The sequence below is a fragment of the Pinus tabuliformis genome, chromosome 5_1, assembly GCF_031772625.1.
Source record: "Pinus tabuliformis cultivar Carrire ecotype Pingquan chromosome 5_1, CPIR1, whole genome shotgun sequence".
Lineage (NCBI taxonomy): Eukaryota > Viridiplantae > Streptophyta > Pinopsida > Pinales > Pinaceae > Pinus > Pinus tabuliformis.
The window spans coordinates 303,691,033-303,710,510 of NC_142305.1; the positions used below are offsets into that span (position 1 = coordinate 303,691,033).

Sequence of the window (19,478 nt, forward strand, 5' to 3'; positions counted from 1 at the left end):
AGGGCATATATGTGATCTATTTTGCTTCTGTTGTATTCTAGAGCAGACTTATATTGTATTAATTTTTGGGCTAAAGTTTTGAGTATATTAAATGACTGAACCATGTAGAACCATTGACTTGACTTTACATATATGGTTGTAAGGCCTCCTGGTTTTAGTCATCCATTAAAACAGGGGATATTTGTGCACTAAATGTTCACTCCATACTTTATTTTTCTGCTGAAAAAAATATTTGAATCAACAATAACCTCACAATCATGTTCAAAAGGCCTCTCATTGTCATGCTTATTTGAACTAAGCACTAATCCAGCATTGTAGGCTTCCTATCATTTCCTTGATTTTAGTCTCTACTTCAAAGCAAGATCATTCTAAAGCTACATTTATAAAAAATGATCTATTATTATTTTTTTGAGTAAAGGTTCGCCTTTTCATTATGCCATCAATCATTCACAACTGATTTGACCTTGCATTATTGATTTTCCCGATGGGAAAACAGACCAATAACACAAGTTTATGAAGGCAAAGTAACCCCAAAGCACAGAATTTGGGATCTTTCTAATGATGGGCATTACTGCAAGGCAGCCAACCGCCATCAGAGATTGCAACAAATTACTCAATTGTTGTTCTTTCACCTCAACAGGAAGCAGGTCATCCACGTCCTTGTCAACATTAAAAATTGATTCATCAACTGGGCATCCATATTCCCAGTACTTGCGGCCAACTGAATTGTGGTCTCTTTCAATTCCTTAAGTGCCTGCATAAATGGTTGGGACATGACAAGACAAATAAATAAAGGGAGAGGAAAATTAGATAAAATGAAACACCCAAACTCAAAAATAAGACCATTACCAAGGCAGGTGGAGGCTGATAAACCATTGGGGTCTGCATTTGCTCATAGGCTTCTTGCATGTTTCTGTATAATTGCCCTAAGGTTGAATTTTTCTGCATACTTTTCCAGATTGTTGTCACTAACTTGCTAAGCACCAACTGTAACAAAAGTACTTGTAAGTTACTCGTCTATAAAATGTCTGAATTGTGTCTTTTCCTTGAGAAGCTGCAATTGATAATTCCAATATATTAGTACCTGATGTTTGAGGGTAGCTAAGCCTTTCATGTGCATTGGAGATTCAGGAATAACACCATTTGAAGGAGGTATGCCAACAATACCACATAAAATAGTCTGTCACAATAAAAGGAAAATTTATGAATCCACTAGAGATTTTTTATGGAGGTGAAAACAAAGAATGAAGAGTTAGATCAAGATGTCTTCAGGAGAGCAAAAGCTCTTCCAGAATAGGGTAGCCAGTGATAGTTGAACCTAAACATGAACCCTGACAAAAATTACAACATAGTTCTAAATAATATATATTTACTGTGGTAATGGGCCTTGACACAATCTCTGCAATAATGGCCCTGCTTGATACAACATCATTTTTCAAGGGTTTTTTGTGAACTTTCCTTTAAACTTTTCTATGCAGACTTCTTCCCTTTCTTCTTAGTGATTTCAGTGTAAGTGCTCGGTATACACTCTTTTAAGTGAATCTGTTCCAGCAATGTTCTTTCTGCAGTAACATTCCACCAAGAAAGTTAGCCACTTTATCAGTGGCATTCACACTGGTCACAAATGGCTGAAACATTTTTTTCAACCATTGGAACAGTGGCACTACGAACTTTAGGATCAATTCTATCATCAACTGCTCCAAATTGATCTTGCACATCCTTAATATGTATCGTATAAATAGTGATATACACAACCAATCATTTAAAATGCATACAGTCATTTCCTAGAATAGAGAATCCTTGTTCTGTTAGAGAGTCCTAGTCCAAATCTTACAAGAACTAATCAAACTTCTAATTTGAGGACCAATATGATCTGCAATAGTAAAACTTATAATGTACTGCACATCTTCATTGTGCGCCAAAAGCTTTACTAATTCTTTAGCAACAGTGCAATTTGTCTTCTTACCCTCCACAAGTCTTAACAATCAATTCTTCAATTATATGTTTAGCACCCTTCACTTGAAGATAGGATAATTCTTCCCATCAAGCTTAACGTTGGGTAGAGGGATGCTTTAAGATGAAGCTATCCTCCCCCTTGCTCAACAATTCTCTACAGATCTCAGAACAGAACCAAAGGTAATCTCAAGAACAGTGTACTATACTACTATGACAAAGAACCACAATTCTGAAAGAAACATCAGTTTGGTTAGGATCTTCAAACAGCTACCAAGGAATCAAGCAAATGCTGCTCTGCAATTCCAAGACTTCAAGTATCCAGATGCATTTCATTGCTCTATGGCACATCAATGCAATTAATTAAGCATAGAAATAACATCTCTATGTAGCGGCACTTAAAATATTACAAAAGGTGATCATTCACTGAGGTACATTCCAAAAAATATATAATTATTGTTGCCACATCATCCAGATTTAGAATAATAATCTATTGGAATGGACACATTGATAAAAATTCCATTGTTGAGTTTGGGTTTGAGTTATTTCTTCCTCTAACTGCTCTCCAAAGCTAACTATTCAAACCAAGTCACCCTTCAATGACATACAACTCACAAGGTTCTCAAAGGCAGAAAAATCAAAAGCGTATAACAGTTAATATGTCCTTTACTGCTCCATTTACTCATATTACACTTGAGAACTAGAACACATACCGCTTGAGAAGAGAGCTGCTGCCGCTTCAAGTACCTCAAGTGTAATATGAGTAAAGTTAGGCCTAAGCACCTTTATTATTGAGATTGAGTGCTTTCAAATACCAGGAGACAGGTGTGTGTGTTGACTTCAAGTTTGGCCTGGGAGAATTATTACACACTTTAAGCAGATTCTGTGAGGTTTCAAGGCACAGTGGGAACAAATCTTCAACTAAGGAGGTTGAGAACTGTCTAGTGACCTAGAACAACTAAGTGGGTTATGCGAAGATATTTATTAAGGGTGGTTGTGTTGAAGGTAGTAGGGAGGTTTAGAACACAAGACAGGGGCGAGTATAGTCACTGTGAGAAAGAACTTGTGGAAAATCTGGGAAAATCAAGATTGTTTGTTATGTCAAAGGTCAAAGGAATAGAGAAATTGACTAGTGGGTCATAACGTAAGGTTCCACAGTTAAGGCTGCTAGAAAAAGGGACCGGAAGAGCCAAAAATGGGAAGGTGAATGAATGATATGGACTACGTTGAATGATGGAAATATGAGAGTAGCCAAAAGGTATGCATTAAGTGGTACTAGAGCAATATTGATGCTCTTGGGGATTGACAAGTGATTGAGGAGGTTTTTGCAGTGAACCAAAAAGATTTATAAGATTGCTCGTGAAGAAGAGACATCAAAGTTGAGACAAAGAAACCAAGAAAATTTCGGGCAAGAGGAACCTAAGAAAAAAAGTGAGGAGAGAAAGAGATTGAGAACGGAATACAGGATTGGAGCATATTAAAGAAGTACCAACCAAGTGTAGAGCTAGGAAGAACTGAGATATTGAGACCTCAGAGGTTAAGGAACTAGTAGGTAACTGGTTTGTATTTTTTTTTAAATGTATACAAGGAGTTAATCCTTACAGTGGTAATAGTAGAAGGAGTGGTAACAGAGGACCAATAAAGTTCTTAAAGTGTATGGCAAGAAACTTACAACAAATAGGCTACAAAACAAAACATAGAAGGTTTCTAGCTGAGGTCCTCAAAGAGAAGAGAACAAGTGGAGTTCTCAAAAGGTGAGAAAAGTGTAGAAGCCATAGAAGACCAGAGCATGCTCAAGTGGGTTCCAGAGGAGGGAACCAGAGGAATACCAAAATCCTAGGTTGAGGTGAAGTGGGTGAGATATTGGGTAACAAGTGATGGAGAAGAATTGTTAAAGGGGCTTGAGTGTAGCTCACAATGAGAAAGAGAAAGCTCACAAGAAAGGAGGAAAGAAGATGGCTACTGATGGACATAATTCAAAGAGAGGCCATAACAAAAGGGAGAAGCATGCCAAGGAAAATGGCATGAGTAAAGAAGAAATTGAAAAGGAGATTTATGAGTTGAAGGAGAGATTCAACATAGTCAAAATGAAGCTTGAAAGAGAATACCAAAGTTAGAGATGGGACCTAAGGAAGAAGGCCAAATTACTTGTCAGAAAAAAGATTTTAAGAGGAAGCCCCCTAAAGCTAGAAAGCTAGGGAGGAAGATGAAGCACCTGTTAAGCCTAAAGTTGAATTAGTTCACTATTTTGAACTAGAGCAGGGAATAGTCCTTGATGATGAGGAAGATGTTGAAGAGATACTATCAGAGAGTCTCATGGACTGCATAAAGAGTTCAAATCAACATATGGATTTGTTGATAGAAGATATGGTGGAAAAAGCATCATAACAGTAGAGGGAGCTACACAAAGAGGATGTCGATGAGACAATAAATGAAAGTCTCATGGGAGGTTAGCTAGAATTGCTCGTAACATATATACCATATGGGGCTAAAGAGACTGGTGATTATGATACTGATGCTATGTGTATAGATGCAGATGATAAGGATTTTCAAGAGGGACAATCATTCATAGTTGTCATAAGAATAGAAGAAAGAGAAGGAGTACCTTCCTAAAGCATGGAAGGAAGACAAAATTTGATGTTGGAGGCATCAGAAGAGGCCAGGTAAACTTTTATTTTTAAAATTGGTGAATTTTATGTGAATGCATGCTTTGCATGTGAGGAGAATGGACAACTGGTCCAAAATGAGAACGAGAGCACTAAATTGATCCAAGAAATCCAAATTGAGGTAGTAGATGCTAGACAATCCTCAAGGAAGGATGAGTTTCCAAAAGGAAAAAACAATGCATAATGAAGCCAAGATAACCTTGCAAGCAATTTTCAGAAGTGACCATGGATCCTAGCAGCCATGTGAAAGATGGATAACAAAACCAAGTTTATGTTAAGACAAGGAAGGAGGAAAAATTATCCCTCAAATGTCATTAAGGAGGAGGCCTTGAACAATCAAAGAATGCATCTATAAGAGAGAAATTGTAGAAGAGGGGATGAACAACATCATGATGCAATGTTCTTTAGAGATTGGTTGATCAATCCAAGGTTTAAGGATTGGCTTGAGTAACATTGTTCAAAGAATGCAATCAATAAGACAAAGGTGTCGAGCTTATTGCTGCAACTGGAGAGCTTGGTTCAACAACAAGAATTATGAATGTTGGCACCCAAGGTATAGTACAATTAACCACAAAGAGAGACTCATTTGTCATGTGAATTCCTTGAGATGAAGACTACAATTGTGGAGGAGATTGTATTCTAGTATGATGGCAAAGGATAACCAAATGAAGAGAAGGGAGAAGGATTATCTCTCATCGGGCAATGATGGTGGAGGTAGCCAAGTTTTTTGAACACATTAGAGTTGTTGTTGGATGATGAAATGACAACTAAGGTAGTACATTCTAAATTTACTCATATTACACTTGAGAACTAGAACACATACCTCTTGAGAAGAGAGCTGTTGCCGCTTCAAGTACCTCTTATGAAAACTTTTCAAAAGGTCTATACAAAACTTGAACTACAGTCTATACAGACACTGTGTTCAATCCAGATTTTGATTACAAACACCATTGAGGCCATACGGTATCTCCAATTTTTCACATCATTGAGGTCATCAGTATCTCCAGTTTCAAACAGCATTCAGGCCACATTTGCTTCAAAGTGCTTACAAGTATTGTCAAACGGCAGTACATTCTAAATTTACTCATATTACACTTGAGAACTAGAACACATACCGCTTGAGAAGAGAGCTGTTGTCGCTTCAAGTACCTCAAGCTCAAACTAGTCTGTTGTTCTTTCTTGCATCAAAAGAACTGAGTACAATAAGAAACAAGTTCTATGAGTATAAAATCAACAAATACAAATGAATATTACATTTTTTATCATCACCCAACGAACAAGAACCAAACAAAACTCAAGTCTAAGGGAAGGTTTATCAACTTGATGTCGAAAGAAGTACCATGAACAGGTATACCCCATCTTCCGGAAAGCAATTGCAATCCCTGAGAAAAGAAATCATATTATTGTCTACCATAGTATAGACTATCGACATCTGAGACAAAAATTCATTCCCAAGTAGTCCAAAGCACCTCATAGCAGTTTCTCTATTACAAATCAGACAATATTAATACAACAGATTTCTTGCCTCGAAAACTTTTCAAAAGGTCTATACAAAACTTGAACTACAGTCTATACAGACATTGTGTTCAATCCAGATTTTGATTACAAACACCATTGAGGCCATACGGTATCTCCAATTTTTCACATCATTGAGGTCATCAGTATCTCGAGTTTCAAACAGCATTCAGGCCACATTTGATATAAATAGTGCTAACTGACCCATGACTCAGGCAAGAAAACACCCAATTCCCCCACTCAACCCTATGAACCAGCCCATACTTGGCAACATGACTATAACGCTCCCTCTCACCATAAAAGACATTTGAGACAATTGTACCGAGATCAAGCTGAATGAAAAATATGAACAATACAACAATCATTGCCTAGATCTTTCCAACACGAACAATACATGGGGAATCAGAAGCAGGAAGTTGCCTTCTCCATCACAATATTCATCTTCAGATACTGGCAGACTGCAAACATCCAAATGTTGTAATATTTAGGGTAAGTACTGATAACTTTCCAGCTCAACAACACAACAAAAGGGAGGACACAGACAATCATAAAAAGAGTAAGCAGATCACGGCTACTTATCCCATGCTTGAATATCAGCAGAGTTAATATACCTTTTGCACGAACATGAGAATAAAGGGGCCTAATTTCTCACGCTCAGCCAACAATTCGGTCAAGTACCGACTGTTGTTGTTGCTGCTGCAGTGGCATGAGCCGTTCAAATCCAAGAAACAATGGATATCGAAACCAGAGAAGAATAAGCGGATTGAAATCTGAAAATGCAAGAATATCCCACCGAAACTGCTGCTGCTAACTAGAACATTTAGATTTGTGAACTAGGATGAAAAACCTATTTCAAAACCATTTTTATACAGGGACCCAGGAGCCATATACACCAAAACAGCGGGCTGAATCCGTCAAAACAGGGAGCCGCCCTCCATTTGAAAACAAATTAAGCTCCGCCCTCCATTTCAAAACAAATCTAACATCCCATGACCAAATCGACCCTCACAAACCACTCCCGGGACCAAATCGACCCTCACAAACCACTCCCAAACCAGAAAACCCAAACTGTAAATCAAAAATGGCGATTTTGCTCTCCCAAACCAGGAGCAAATATCAAAATGGGGCGATTTTGATCAAATACGATTCCGCAAATATCAAAATGGGGCGATTTTGATCAAATACGATTCGGTTAGTTTATCCGCCCTGGGCTAAAATAAAAAAATAAATTAATTTTTAAATAAAATATGGGCTAATTATATAAAAAAAAAAAATTATTATTTTAATTAAAAATTCGCCCCATTAAAATATAAAAAGCCTTAAATTTCGCCTTTGGGCGATTATTCGCCCCTAAAATTAACCTTGGTTTCAGGGCACAGAAATTGATCAGGATGAAGATGAAACAATAGAAGTTGCAGAAGTTAGTGGTTTAAAAGATTCAATAGCTAATCAAAAAGTTTTTCAATTGAAAGATAATATTCTGCCAAAGGGGCTTGTCCCTCTTGAAAGGCTTTTTAACCCCAATGATGTGGTTGTTGACTCAAGGAAAATTTCATAGGATGAACACATTCAAGATCATAATATTGGAACTCAGGAGAAACCCAGGCTAGTCAAATTATTCAGTGTAGTTTCACCTAATTATCATGAGAGATATATTAAACTTTTCAAGGACTATGTTGATGTCTTTGCATGGTCCTATGAGGATCTCAAAACATACAATGTAAATATTATTCAGCACAAGATCCCCTTGAAGGAGGAATTTAAGCCCTTTGAACATAATCTTAGACAGATAAATCCTTTGTGTCTACCATCAATTGAAAAAGAGGTCAAAAAATTGCTTGATGCCAAAATAATAGTTCCACTCAGATACTTTGATTGGGTGGCTAATTTAGTGCCTGTAAGAAAGAAAAATGGAGAGATAAGGTTATGCGTGGACTTCAGAAATCTCAACAGGGATTCCTTGAAAGATAATTATCTGTTGCCTAAGATGGATCATGTGCTGCAGAAGGTAACAGGATCTTTTAGACTGTCAATGTTGGATGGATTCTCTGGGTATAATCAAGTGGCTGTGACAGAAGAAGACAGCGTTCACAACTCCCTGGGGGACCTTTATGTATGCCAGAATGCCTTTTGGATTGATGAACGCAGGTGCTACATTTTAGAGGGCTATGGACATTGCTTTTGTGGGAGATAAGTTTGTAGTAATATATTTGGATGATAATATTGTTTTCTCAAATTCTGATGAAGAACATCTGGACCATCTGAAAAATGTAGAAGATTTAGGCTTTCCTTAAATCCCAAGGAATCCATTTTTGATCTGAAAGAGGGCAAACTATTGGGGAATATTGTTTCTGGAGATGGAGTGAAGATAGACCTAGCGAGAGTACAAGCTATGCAAAAAATACCACTGCCAAGGAGTAAAAAGGATATTCAAAAGTTCCTAGGAAAAATAAACTTCTTAAGGAGATTTGTGTCCAATTATGCAGAAATTGTAAAAGAAATTACTAATATGCTGAAGAAGGATAATGAAGTGCATTGGACCAGGGAAGCTAGAGAATCATTTTCCAAGATTAAAGAAGCATTGCAGGCAACTCCAGTCCTAATCATACTTGATTATCAAAAGCCTTTCCAAGTTTTTTCATTCGCATCACCAACTTCAATAGTTGTTGTCTTACTGCAGAAGAATGATGAAGAGAAGGAGCAGCCTGTTGCATTCTTCAGCAAGATTCTCAGGGATGCTGAGCTAAAGTATAATATTCTTGAAAATCAAGTGTATGCTTTGGTAAAAGCCCTAAAAGCCTTTAGAACTTATGTTCTGCAGTCTCAGATCATTGCCTATGTGCCAAATGCTGTAGTAAAAGATGTACTAGTACAGGGAGATGTAGAAGGCAAAAGAGGAAAATGGATAGCCAAGATCCAAGAGTATGACTTGGACATAAAACCCACAAAGTTGGTGAAAGGGCAAGGATTGGCAAAAATGATGACAGAGTCGAACTTTCAGGCATTGGGTATCAACTTGCTGACACCTGTGGATGAAGGAACAACTGAAGAAAATGAAGAAAAGCTAGATCCAGGTATGAAGATCAGGTATAAATTTTTATGTTCAGAATGGTACAAGCATATAATTCATTATTTTTGTTATCTCTCTTGTCCCCAATCCTTGGATAGAACAAAGTATAGAGCATTAAAGATCAAAGCACAACCATATGTGATTGTGGAAGGTAGATTATACTGGAAGGATCCTGTAGGAATTTTGTTGCTATGTTTAACAGAAGATGAGTTTACAGAGGCAATCAAAGATCATCATGAGGGGTTATGTGGAGGACATTACAGTTGGAAAGTTACTGCACATAAGATCCTTCAAATAGGATTTTATTGGCCTACTTTATTTGGTGATACATTTAAGTTTGTTAGAAGCTGTCAGAAGTGTCAGCTTTTTGCTAAGAAGAAGAGGTTAGCTCCCTTGCCTTCGATCCCAGTCTTCATAAAGGAACCATTCAAACAGTGGGGATTGGACTTTGTTGGAGAGATTAACCCACCTTCAAGTGGACAGCACAAGTGGTTTCTCACAGCTACTGATTACTTCACCAAGTGGGTAGAAGCTATACCTACTAAGAGGGCAAATGATCAGGTCGTGATGAAGTTCTTATAGGAGAATATTTTCAGCAGATTTGGATGCCCCATCAAAATCATAACAGATAATGCTCAATTTTTTAATTCAAGTAAATTTATTGCTATTTGTAAAAAGTATAATGTTAATTTGTTTCATTCAACAGCTTATCATCCGCAGGGAAATGGATTAGCTGAATCCACTAACAAAACTTTGATGAATATCCTTAAGAAAACTATTGTAGAGAACCAAAAAGATTGGGATTCTAAGTTAAAGTTTTCTCTATGGGCTGCTAGAGTGACTACAAGAATATCTACAGGAAAATCACCTTTTGAATTAGCATATGGAACTCAGGCTCTGTTTCCAAGTCAACTTGTGAAGCCTGTGATTGCAATGATTTAGGAGGCGAAAGAAGAACCCAATGCTTTGATAATAAGAATGAATAAAGTAGTGGAGCTAAGTGAGAACAGAGACAAGGTAAGAGACAACTTGATTATGTATCAATCAAAGATGAAAAGTATTTTTGACAGAAAATCCAAGGAGATTGATTTTAAAGTTGCAGATCCAGTATTAAGATGGGATACCAGAAGAGAAGATAAAGGTAAGCATGGGAAGTTTGATCCTCTCTGGTATGGTCCTTTTAGAATTGTTGAAGCAAGGTCCAATAACACTTTCCTTCTTCAGAATCTTGATGGTGAAACTCTACAGCTACCTATCAATGGGCAGTACCTCAAGCATTACTTCCAATTCTAAAGCATAAGCATCTTATCATTGTAGATACCGGAGTGAATTCAAAGTACAAATGCCATGGAATTTGAATTGGTTTCAATATATGACTCCATGCCCAAGGTGAAGGCACTAATCTGCGGTTCTTGGTGCTTCTGTGGCAAAAGCACTATCCCTAGGTGGAGCCAAATGTTGTAGCTTCCATTGTTATTTTTGTCTTATTTTCAGTTTTATCAGAAAATAAAATCAAAATCAAAAGAAATGAAAAATCAAAACATTGTCTAAAGGTCATGCAGGTTCAAGAGGCACGATCAAGGGATAGCTTGATGAGTGCGATGAGGTGTGCTATGAGGAAACAATAAGGACGAAGGTTAATTAAAGGCTCAACCCCCATAGTTGACCGTGACGTGAGCATGGTTGACCACAATGTGTGGCCTAAAATCACCGCAGGGGTTCAACCTCAATGAAGTTCCCTTATATTCTTTACCCCCGCAAAGTTTAAAGGAAACAAAGTATTTTATTTGATTGACAGGATGGATTTTGAATGTAAACTTGTGAGAAGATCTGGGTCGTTGATCAACAAGCCACAGATCCAATGGTAATCACACAAGTTAACTAGAATGGGTTTGTTTCGGAGATCCGATGTGACGGTGTACCTGCGAGAAGATATGGGTCATTAGATCAACAAGCCACAGATCCAATGGTAATCGGGTGCGTAATTAATTGGACGCGATGGCATATCAAACGCAGTTTAAAATTGTTGAAGTCCAGGCCAATCTCAACCGTCCATCCAAAGAGATGGGATCCAACGAATATCGGGTGAAGAAATAACACGAGAAGATCTGGGTTGTTGATCAACAAGCCAAAGATCCAACGGTAATCACACACGTTAACTAGAATGGGTTTGTTTCAAAGATCCGATGCGACGGTGTACCTGCAAGAAGATCTGGGCCGTTAGATCAACAAGCCACAGATCCAACGGTAATCGGGTGGATAATTAATCGGAAGCGATGGCATATCAAACACAATTTAAAATTGTTGAAGTCCAAGCCAATCTCAGTCGTCCATCCAAAGAGACGGGATCCAACGGATATCAGGTGAAGAAATAATCAGGTTTTAGCGTTAAAGTCAGACCCAATAGATTATTAATTGGCGGTTTATATTTCCCATCGGGTCCGTATGGGAGTCAACGGAGCGTTGAAAAGGTGGACTCGATAAGGTTTATTTCAAACAGGTCTAAAGTCTCATGAGTTCCGAAGGATTGAACCGTTGATTGAATAAGTGATCGGATGGTTCACGTACAACTAAGGCGGACCCGACGGGTTTATGAATCAAAATGTTAATTCTTTTCAGTTCTGTGGCAAACTAATGTTCCGCGTAAATTAGTTGATTCCGTTATTTAAGCAAGATAATCAGAATTAGCGGTGGATGACTAAAACTCCAAAGAAAGGTGATTGGTCGGGTTTTCTTGTGCTTTGGCCAATCAAAATGTGCCTGATACATACGTAAAGCCCAGGTCCACGCATGGGGTTTGAGTCAAATACAGTTTATTATGATTAAAATAGTTTAATCATTATTAAAGCATCTACAGAGAAACTCAGCAGCCAAACAACAGAGCCGAAAAAGCTAACAGTCATCATCATTTTCTAACTTCCATTACTTCCAGTTATTCTATGTTCTTTAGAATGAGGTGTCTTTTACCCTCTGTGTAATGTTCTGTAATAATTTTTACTCTAGACAGTTAGGAAAATAGTTAAGCAGTTTGACAGTTTTGGTGATCACCAACTGTCTTATAATGTATAAAAAGAGGAAAATTTACAGAGAAGGGGTTCAAATTTTGGAGAACCTAGAGACTAGACCACTGAATTCCTGATACAACTGTTGATTAATGAAAGAATCAGAAGTTTTCCATACATTGTTGGGTATGATTTTGTGTCTTCTCTGTTATGTGTCATCTTATGTTTTCTTCCTTTAAGTATAGTAATTGAAGTTGTAGGTCTTTATTTGCTTATGTAAATAAAGTTAAAATTCCTTAAAAGAGTGCTCCTATACTTGAAGTTCACACCTCTACAATTCTTCTAAGTTACAGATAGTAGTTTCTGTGTAAGACAACATATTATCTATAACTTCTCCAAGTGTCACAGATAGTAGATCCTGTGTAAAACAACATATTTTCTATGACTTATTCAAGCTTTCTTCATTCATCATTTATATTCAACAATCAAATGGCATTCTGATATTTCCTTGTCACCTAATTCTTGAAGGTTAAGAATCAGATTTCCTAGGTCCTTCATTTGAGAACACAATATATAATTAAGTGACAAACAAGTGACAATCATTATAATCATTAATGTCTTAAGCACAATTTCTATATAGCCAGGAAATTGGTTTCTTAAGGTACAACACAATGTTACAATTATAAACCAATAACAACTAATTGAATCATATTATAAAATCCTCTTGAGTCTGTCTCATTGTTTCATCATCTTAGAGAAACATACGCGACTATTTAGATCAAAAATCGTGTATATATGCGACTGTCCTTTAAGTAATCTGTGTACAAAAAGTAAACTATTGATTCTTTATAGTCATAGCACCCCCTAAACTTTTATTGTTTGTAGTTATTCATTGTTACTTCATCACATGTAATGTCAGTAATACAAAAATATCATCAAATGAATATCAAACGAAACTAGATAACTATCACCAAGATACTCATGCATAGCTCCCCCTCGGATCATACACTATTGATCATGTAGACCTGTTAATCATCACCTACTCTTCATGAGGTCATGCACCTCACATTACTTTTGTAGTCATTGTTAGAAGTATGTTTTTAAGGGCCATGGACTACAGTAGGGTCAATTTTCCCTACATCATTAACTGATGTTTCTTCTTCTTCCAAATTTGTTTGCAATTTCTAATCATGTGCTGGAATGTATCCCATATTTTGCTTCCATTCCAAGTGCTTGCCTTGCAATCAGTGGCCTTATGCCCAAATGAGTTACAAGAGAAACAATATCCATGAAACCAAACTTTATGCCTAGGGATTGATCTTGACTTTGATCTAGAAGATTTCCTTTCATATGAGTGACTTAATTCAGTTTTATTATGCAACACCTCATGATGGTTGTTCTTGTTATTGCATTGAGGATTTGTATTTGTGTAACCAATGTTTGTCTTGATTAGAGGAGATCTTTTTCATTGATAATCCTCTCTAGTGATTCAGATGCCTTTACCCATTTGTTGATTTTCTCATATTCTTCCCTTAGAGTCACAACTTCATATTCTAATTTTTCACAATTCATTTCCTTTTCTTGAAGTTGTTTTGCTAAGACTTTTGTTCTTCTATTCAATGCTTCCAAATCGATCATTAACATGTTTATTTCCTTGATAATACTACTTTCTTTTGTTTCCTGATAATTGTTTGCATTCCTGATTTTATCATTTTCTTTCAATGCTTTCATTAAGTCATCTACTTCACAACTATCTGATTCACTTGACTGATCTTCAAGAGCCATAAGTACTTGATAACAATTGTTAGAATCTGAATCTGAAATTTCTTGATCATCAGATGTGCTTTGACTATCTTCATTAGAATAAAAACTTTTCTTGCTATCAAAAATTCTTCTAACATTCCTCTTTGGAACATTCTTCCCTTTCTCATGATTATCTTTATAAGGACATTTGGATGCATAGTGACCTACTCTTCCACAAGAAAAACATTTAAAGGGAAGCTTACCTTTGAATTTACCAGTTCCCACTTGTAACTTTCTCACGAAATTTGCTTCTTCCTCATCTGAAATGTAGCTTGTATCTTTAATCTTTTATTTTTCCTTCCCTTTATGAGTGGCTTTGAAGGTTGCTTCTTTCATATCTGATGGACCTCCTTTTCTCATTTCAAAATTTGTTAGGATCCCATGGAGTTGTTCAATAGTGAGACTCTTCAAATCTTGCATTTCTTCAATGGAGGAGACTTTGGAATCGAACTTTGGAGTTAGTGATCTCAAAATATTTTCAACAATAGTAGCATCCTTTATTTCATCACCAAGATTTTTCATTGAGTTAACAATCTCATCTACTCTAAGGAAAAAGTCTGCAATGCTTTCATCATCATGCATTTTAAGGGTCTCATATTGAATTCTAAATGTTTGAAGTTTAGCATTTTTTACCTTGGTGTCACCTTCATAACTTTGGATAAGCTTATCCCACATTACCTTTGCAGTGTTCAACTGCATGACTTTCACAAATTCAAACTCGGACAGACTTCCCAAGATGGCATTTAAATCCTTTGCATTGGTTTCATATTGTTTCTTCTCTGCAATATATGTGGGAATAGAGGTTGGATATTGATATCCACCTTCAACAATTGCCCATACATATGCTCCAAGTGCCTGCAAAAATGCTCGCATTCTGAATTTCTAAAATACAAAGTTAGTTCCATTAAACAAAGGTGGCTTGATAGAAAATTCTCCTTCTAGACCACTCATCTTGATGGATCTCCCTGTAAGCAATCAAGCTTCTTCTGAAGGCCCTGCGTTGATTCCAATTGCTAGGAAAATTATGGGGGGAGGGGGGGTGTATGTACATCCAATTAACTAACTTTTCATATATTTCATCATCTATTCATATTTAACCAATGCATCATTACTTCATTATTCATTAATTAAATAGTAACTATGATCAGTATGAAGCAAATAGATCATCAAGACACATGAACACCAGGATTTTCAGTGGAAACCCAATGTGGGAGAAAACCACCGTTGTCATCATCTTTGTCTTCTTTTTATTATAAATAAAAACTTCTTACAATCTTGTACTGGTGCAGACTCATACCAGTTTGTAGGCACCCACCTGCAGAAGGCTACAACCTTCTCTCGTTCTCCATCACCCACTGGAAGGGAGCTCCAACCCCTAATCTTGTTTACTGGTTCCTACTATAAGCGAGATCCTACCCCCTACACAAATTCACCAACTACTATTGGAAGGAAGCTTAGATTCCCTCACTGAAGGCTCCAACCCTCAACACCTCTTGTGAACCACATTTCATAATATTTCATACTGGATCCACTTGACTCAAAACATCAAACTTGTAGGCTTCCTTTCATCATATTTTCATATTGGATCCACTTTCATCATTAAGCCCAATACCAACAATAACATCAGTAAATCAATCATTGAATCTCAACCATGTGTTGCAACCAAATCAAACCAGATCATATGAATGCACAACCATTCATAATATACCAAATCATACTTTTATCATCACATAAACCAATTCATGTCACTGCAACCCTTGATAAGATATATTTCAAAAACTATACGCTAATTCTTTGTAGCATACCTGCATATCTACGCACTTCCTCTGTAGAAGACCTGCGTACAGATATCAAATCACTGACTATTGAGATCATAGTCAAACTAAATCACTAGGTCAGTCACTGAATACTGAATCACAACAGATACATCAATACTAACTTATTGAAAACCCAATCATAATGTAGCACCATCACTGATCAATATACCAAGTCTTATTCAACCATATCAATACTGTCAAACACAGATTATCATGGTAGAGACATCATTGATAGACAACAACAAACAGAACGGAATTGATTAAATGTCATTAACAAGCCATACTACAAAACCCTGACATATGTACGTGACATTCATAAAGTGTATCAACGTATGTACATGTTCACCATTCATAACACCCGCGTATAGATCTTCACACACTGAAAATACTTCGCGGAATATATACATGGCTACCTATAAGAATATTCATGTATGTACGCGACTCACCTGAGATAAACCTGCGTATATATCTGAAAATTTTTGCTACAAACATAATTTTATTCTCTGCAACCCTTACTGTAAAATTACATACTTCATTCAGATCACAGCATCATTACAACCATAGATCTATCATTGTTATACATTTTCAATAAGTACATTAAACAAGCACATATATCACCATACTTCATATCTGTGCCTTCTCCTTTCTCCTTGGTGCACACCTGTTTCAAATCAAATAATTCATAAACAATTCATCACTTGCACACTTAACACTTGATCTCTGTATCCTTATATAGATTTACCCTTAGTCAATGCCTTAGTCAATGCCTTAGGCCAATCTTTTAGTAATGTCGTTTGATGGGATCAAATAACCATTGTCCCACTCATTACTATGGGCCAATACCATGGTAAAATCCTCTGCTATCTAGATTACCATAGTGCGGATTATGTACGCGACTTTGCTTCTTAATAATTGTGTATGTACGTGACCTTTCCGAATAGGATCCATGTATGCTTTCCCAAACATCACCTTTATTATCCATCTAAATCTGAATTGTCATTCCTTTGACCATCACCTCTGTCACATTTGTACCAGCCCGTATAATCATCCTGTTACCGTATTGTTGACATATTTATCCAATAGGTTTCCATCAAGGACAACACATTCTCCATAATGCCAACATATTTTTCTTTAAATCTTCTGCCCCCCCCCCCCCCCCCACCTCTAACCCCCTGGTTAACTACGTGGGCTAGTCGTAGAAAGAATATAACACAACCCAACATTCTCCCACTTGTTGTTTTCTTTCTGCAGAGGGCCACAAGAGAGCTTAGTCAGTTATCTAGCCCTGCAACACTCATTGTTTCTCTACACCAAGAAAACTTCTCAGAGCCCATAGATTTTGTCAATGCATCTGCAGTATTCTTCAAAGTGTCCACCTTTACCAGCAACACCTTTTTGTCTTCTATCATATCCCTCACAAAGTGATACTGAACATCAATGTGCTTCGTCTTTGAATGATATGCAGGGTTCTTTGCCAAGAAAATTGCACTTTGGTTGTCACAGTATATCCTTATAGCTCCTTGTACTAACCCCATACTTGAACACAATCTCTGCAACCAAATTTCTTCGTTGCTTGCATGATGGGTTGCCATGTATTCTGCCTCTGTAGTTGATAGTGCCACTACAGATTGTTTCTTACTCATCCAACTGACTGCACCTCCAAATAGGTTAAACACGTACCCACTTGTAGATCTTCTCTGATCCAAATCTCCAGCCCAGTCTGCATCAACAAAGCCATGAATATCCAACACTCTGTCCAATCCTAGTCTTCCTTGGTAGCACAAACCATAATCACTAGTGCCACGCAAATACCTGAAAACTCACTTCAATGTTGTCCAGTGCTCCTTCCCTGGTTTTGACATAAACTTGCTCAACACTCCCATTGCATGTGCAATGTCTGGTCTAGTACAGACCATTGCATACATCAGGCTATCGACTACACTTGCATATGGAACATGGGACATGTCCTTTTCCTCTTCTTATGTCTTGGGATACTGTTCAGCAGATAATTTCACACCTACAGGAATATGAACCTTCACCAGTTTACTATCCTGCATATTAAACCTCTGCAGTATTGTCTCGACATACTTCCTCTGGTTTAACCAGAGCTTCCTCTTTGCCCGATCTCTTTTAATTTCCATGCCCAAAATATAGTTTGCAACACCAAGATTTTTCATGTCGAATTTGGAGGACAATTGGGTCTTCAAATCCTGGATAATTTCTTTGTCATTTCCAACCAACAACATATCATCCACATACAATACCAGATAAATAACATGGTCACCAATTAATTTAAAATACAAACAATGATTTGCTTTGCTTCTGGTGAAGCCAAGTCCCCGTATAAATGTATCAAATTTCTGATACCACATCCTTGGTGACTATTTTAACCCATACAGAGACTTCTTTAACTTGCATACCAGTTCTTTCTTACCCTTCACCGCCAAGCCTTCAGGTTGCTTCATGTAGATTTCCTCTTCCAGATCCCCGTGAAGAAATGTTGTCTTCACATCCATCTTTTCTACCTCAAAATCAAAAGCAGCAGCAACAGATAAAAGTAATATAATAGAAGTTACCTTGGCAACAGGAGAAAAAATATCACCAAAATCAGTTCCTGTCACCTTGGAATAACCTTTTGCTACCAACCAAGATTTGTGTTTCTCCACCTTTCCTTCTGCATTTGTCTTCTTCTTGAACACCCATTTGTTCCCAATGGTTTTCCTTCTAGCCGGCAACTCCACCAGATCCCAAGCCTCATTTTTGTGCAAAGATGCCATTTCATCAACCATGGCTTCTTTCCAGAGTTTTCCATCCTCTGAATCTACTGCTTCCTTCATAGTTCTAGGATCATCGTCAGTAATAGATAAAGAAAAATTTGAACAGAAAGCAGATGGACTATACCTTTCTGGCTGCCTTCTTTCTCGAACTGATCTTCTCACACCCAGAGTTTGTGGCTCTTCATCTTTTGATTCCTCCTCTGTTGTAGATTATGATTCTTCCTCCTTAAGCTCGAACTCTATCTTCTCAGGTTCCTTTGGTTGGACTTCATGTTTAATAACATCTTTTACCTCTCTGAATACCACATCTCGGCTGTACACAACCTTCCTTGTTACTGGGTTCCAAAGCTTATAACCCTTTAAACCATCCTTATACCCAACAAAGATGCACTTTTCAGATTTACTATCCAACTTGGTTCGTTTCTCCTTTGGAACATGTACATATACATCACATCCAAATACCCTCAAATGTGAAAGAGATGGTTTCTTACAAGTTCATGCCTCTTGTGGAGTCTTATCCTCCAACGCTGATGAAGGTGATCTGTTGACCAGGTAACATGTTGTCTCCACCGCCTCTGCCCAGAATTCTTGTCCTAACCCGGCACCACTGAGCATGCTTCTTTCCCTTTCCATCAACGTCTTGTTCATTATTTCTACAACTCCATTTTACTTAGGTGTGTATGGAGTAGTCTTATGTCGTGCTATACCACACTTCTTACAGAATTCTTCAAATTCCTTATTGCAAAACTCTCCACTGTTATTTGTCCTCAACACCTTTATCTTCTTCTCTGTTTGGTTTTCCACCAGACCTTAAATTATTTAAACCTGTCAAATATTTCAGGTTTCTTCTTAAATAAATATATCAATGTATTCCT

General features: G+C 37.3%; 1 protein-coding gene across 1 annotated transcript; it reads right to left on the reverse strand.

Moving 5' to 3' along the window:
• Positions 1-572: 572 nt before the first annotated feature.
• On the reverse strand, positions 573-1,445 carry LOC149164575 (putative boron transporter 2). Its single transcript, XM_089430937.1, has 4 exons — positions 1,374-1,445; positions 1,085-1,180; positions 850-987; positions 573-754 (listed from the first exon to the last, which is right to left on the reverse strand). The coding sequence occupies exons 2-4, from the start codon at positions 1,118-1,120 to the stop codon at positions 629-631; spliced, it is 300 nt and encodes a 99-aa protein (XP_089287063.1). The 5' UTR covers positions 1,121-1,180; positions 1,374-1,445; the 3' UTR covers positions 573-628.
• Between the last annotated feature and the right edge of the window lie 18,033 nt (positions 1,446-19,478).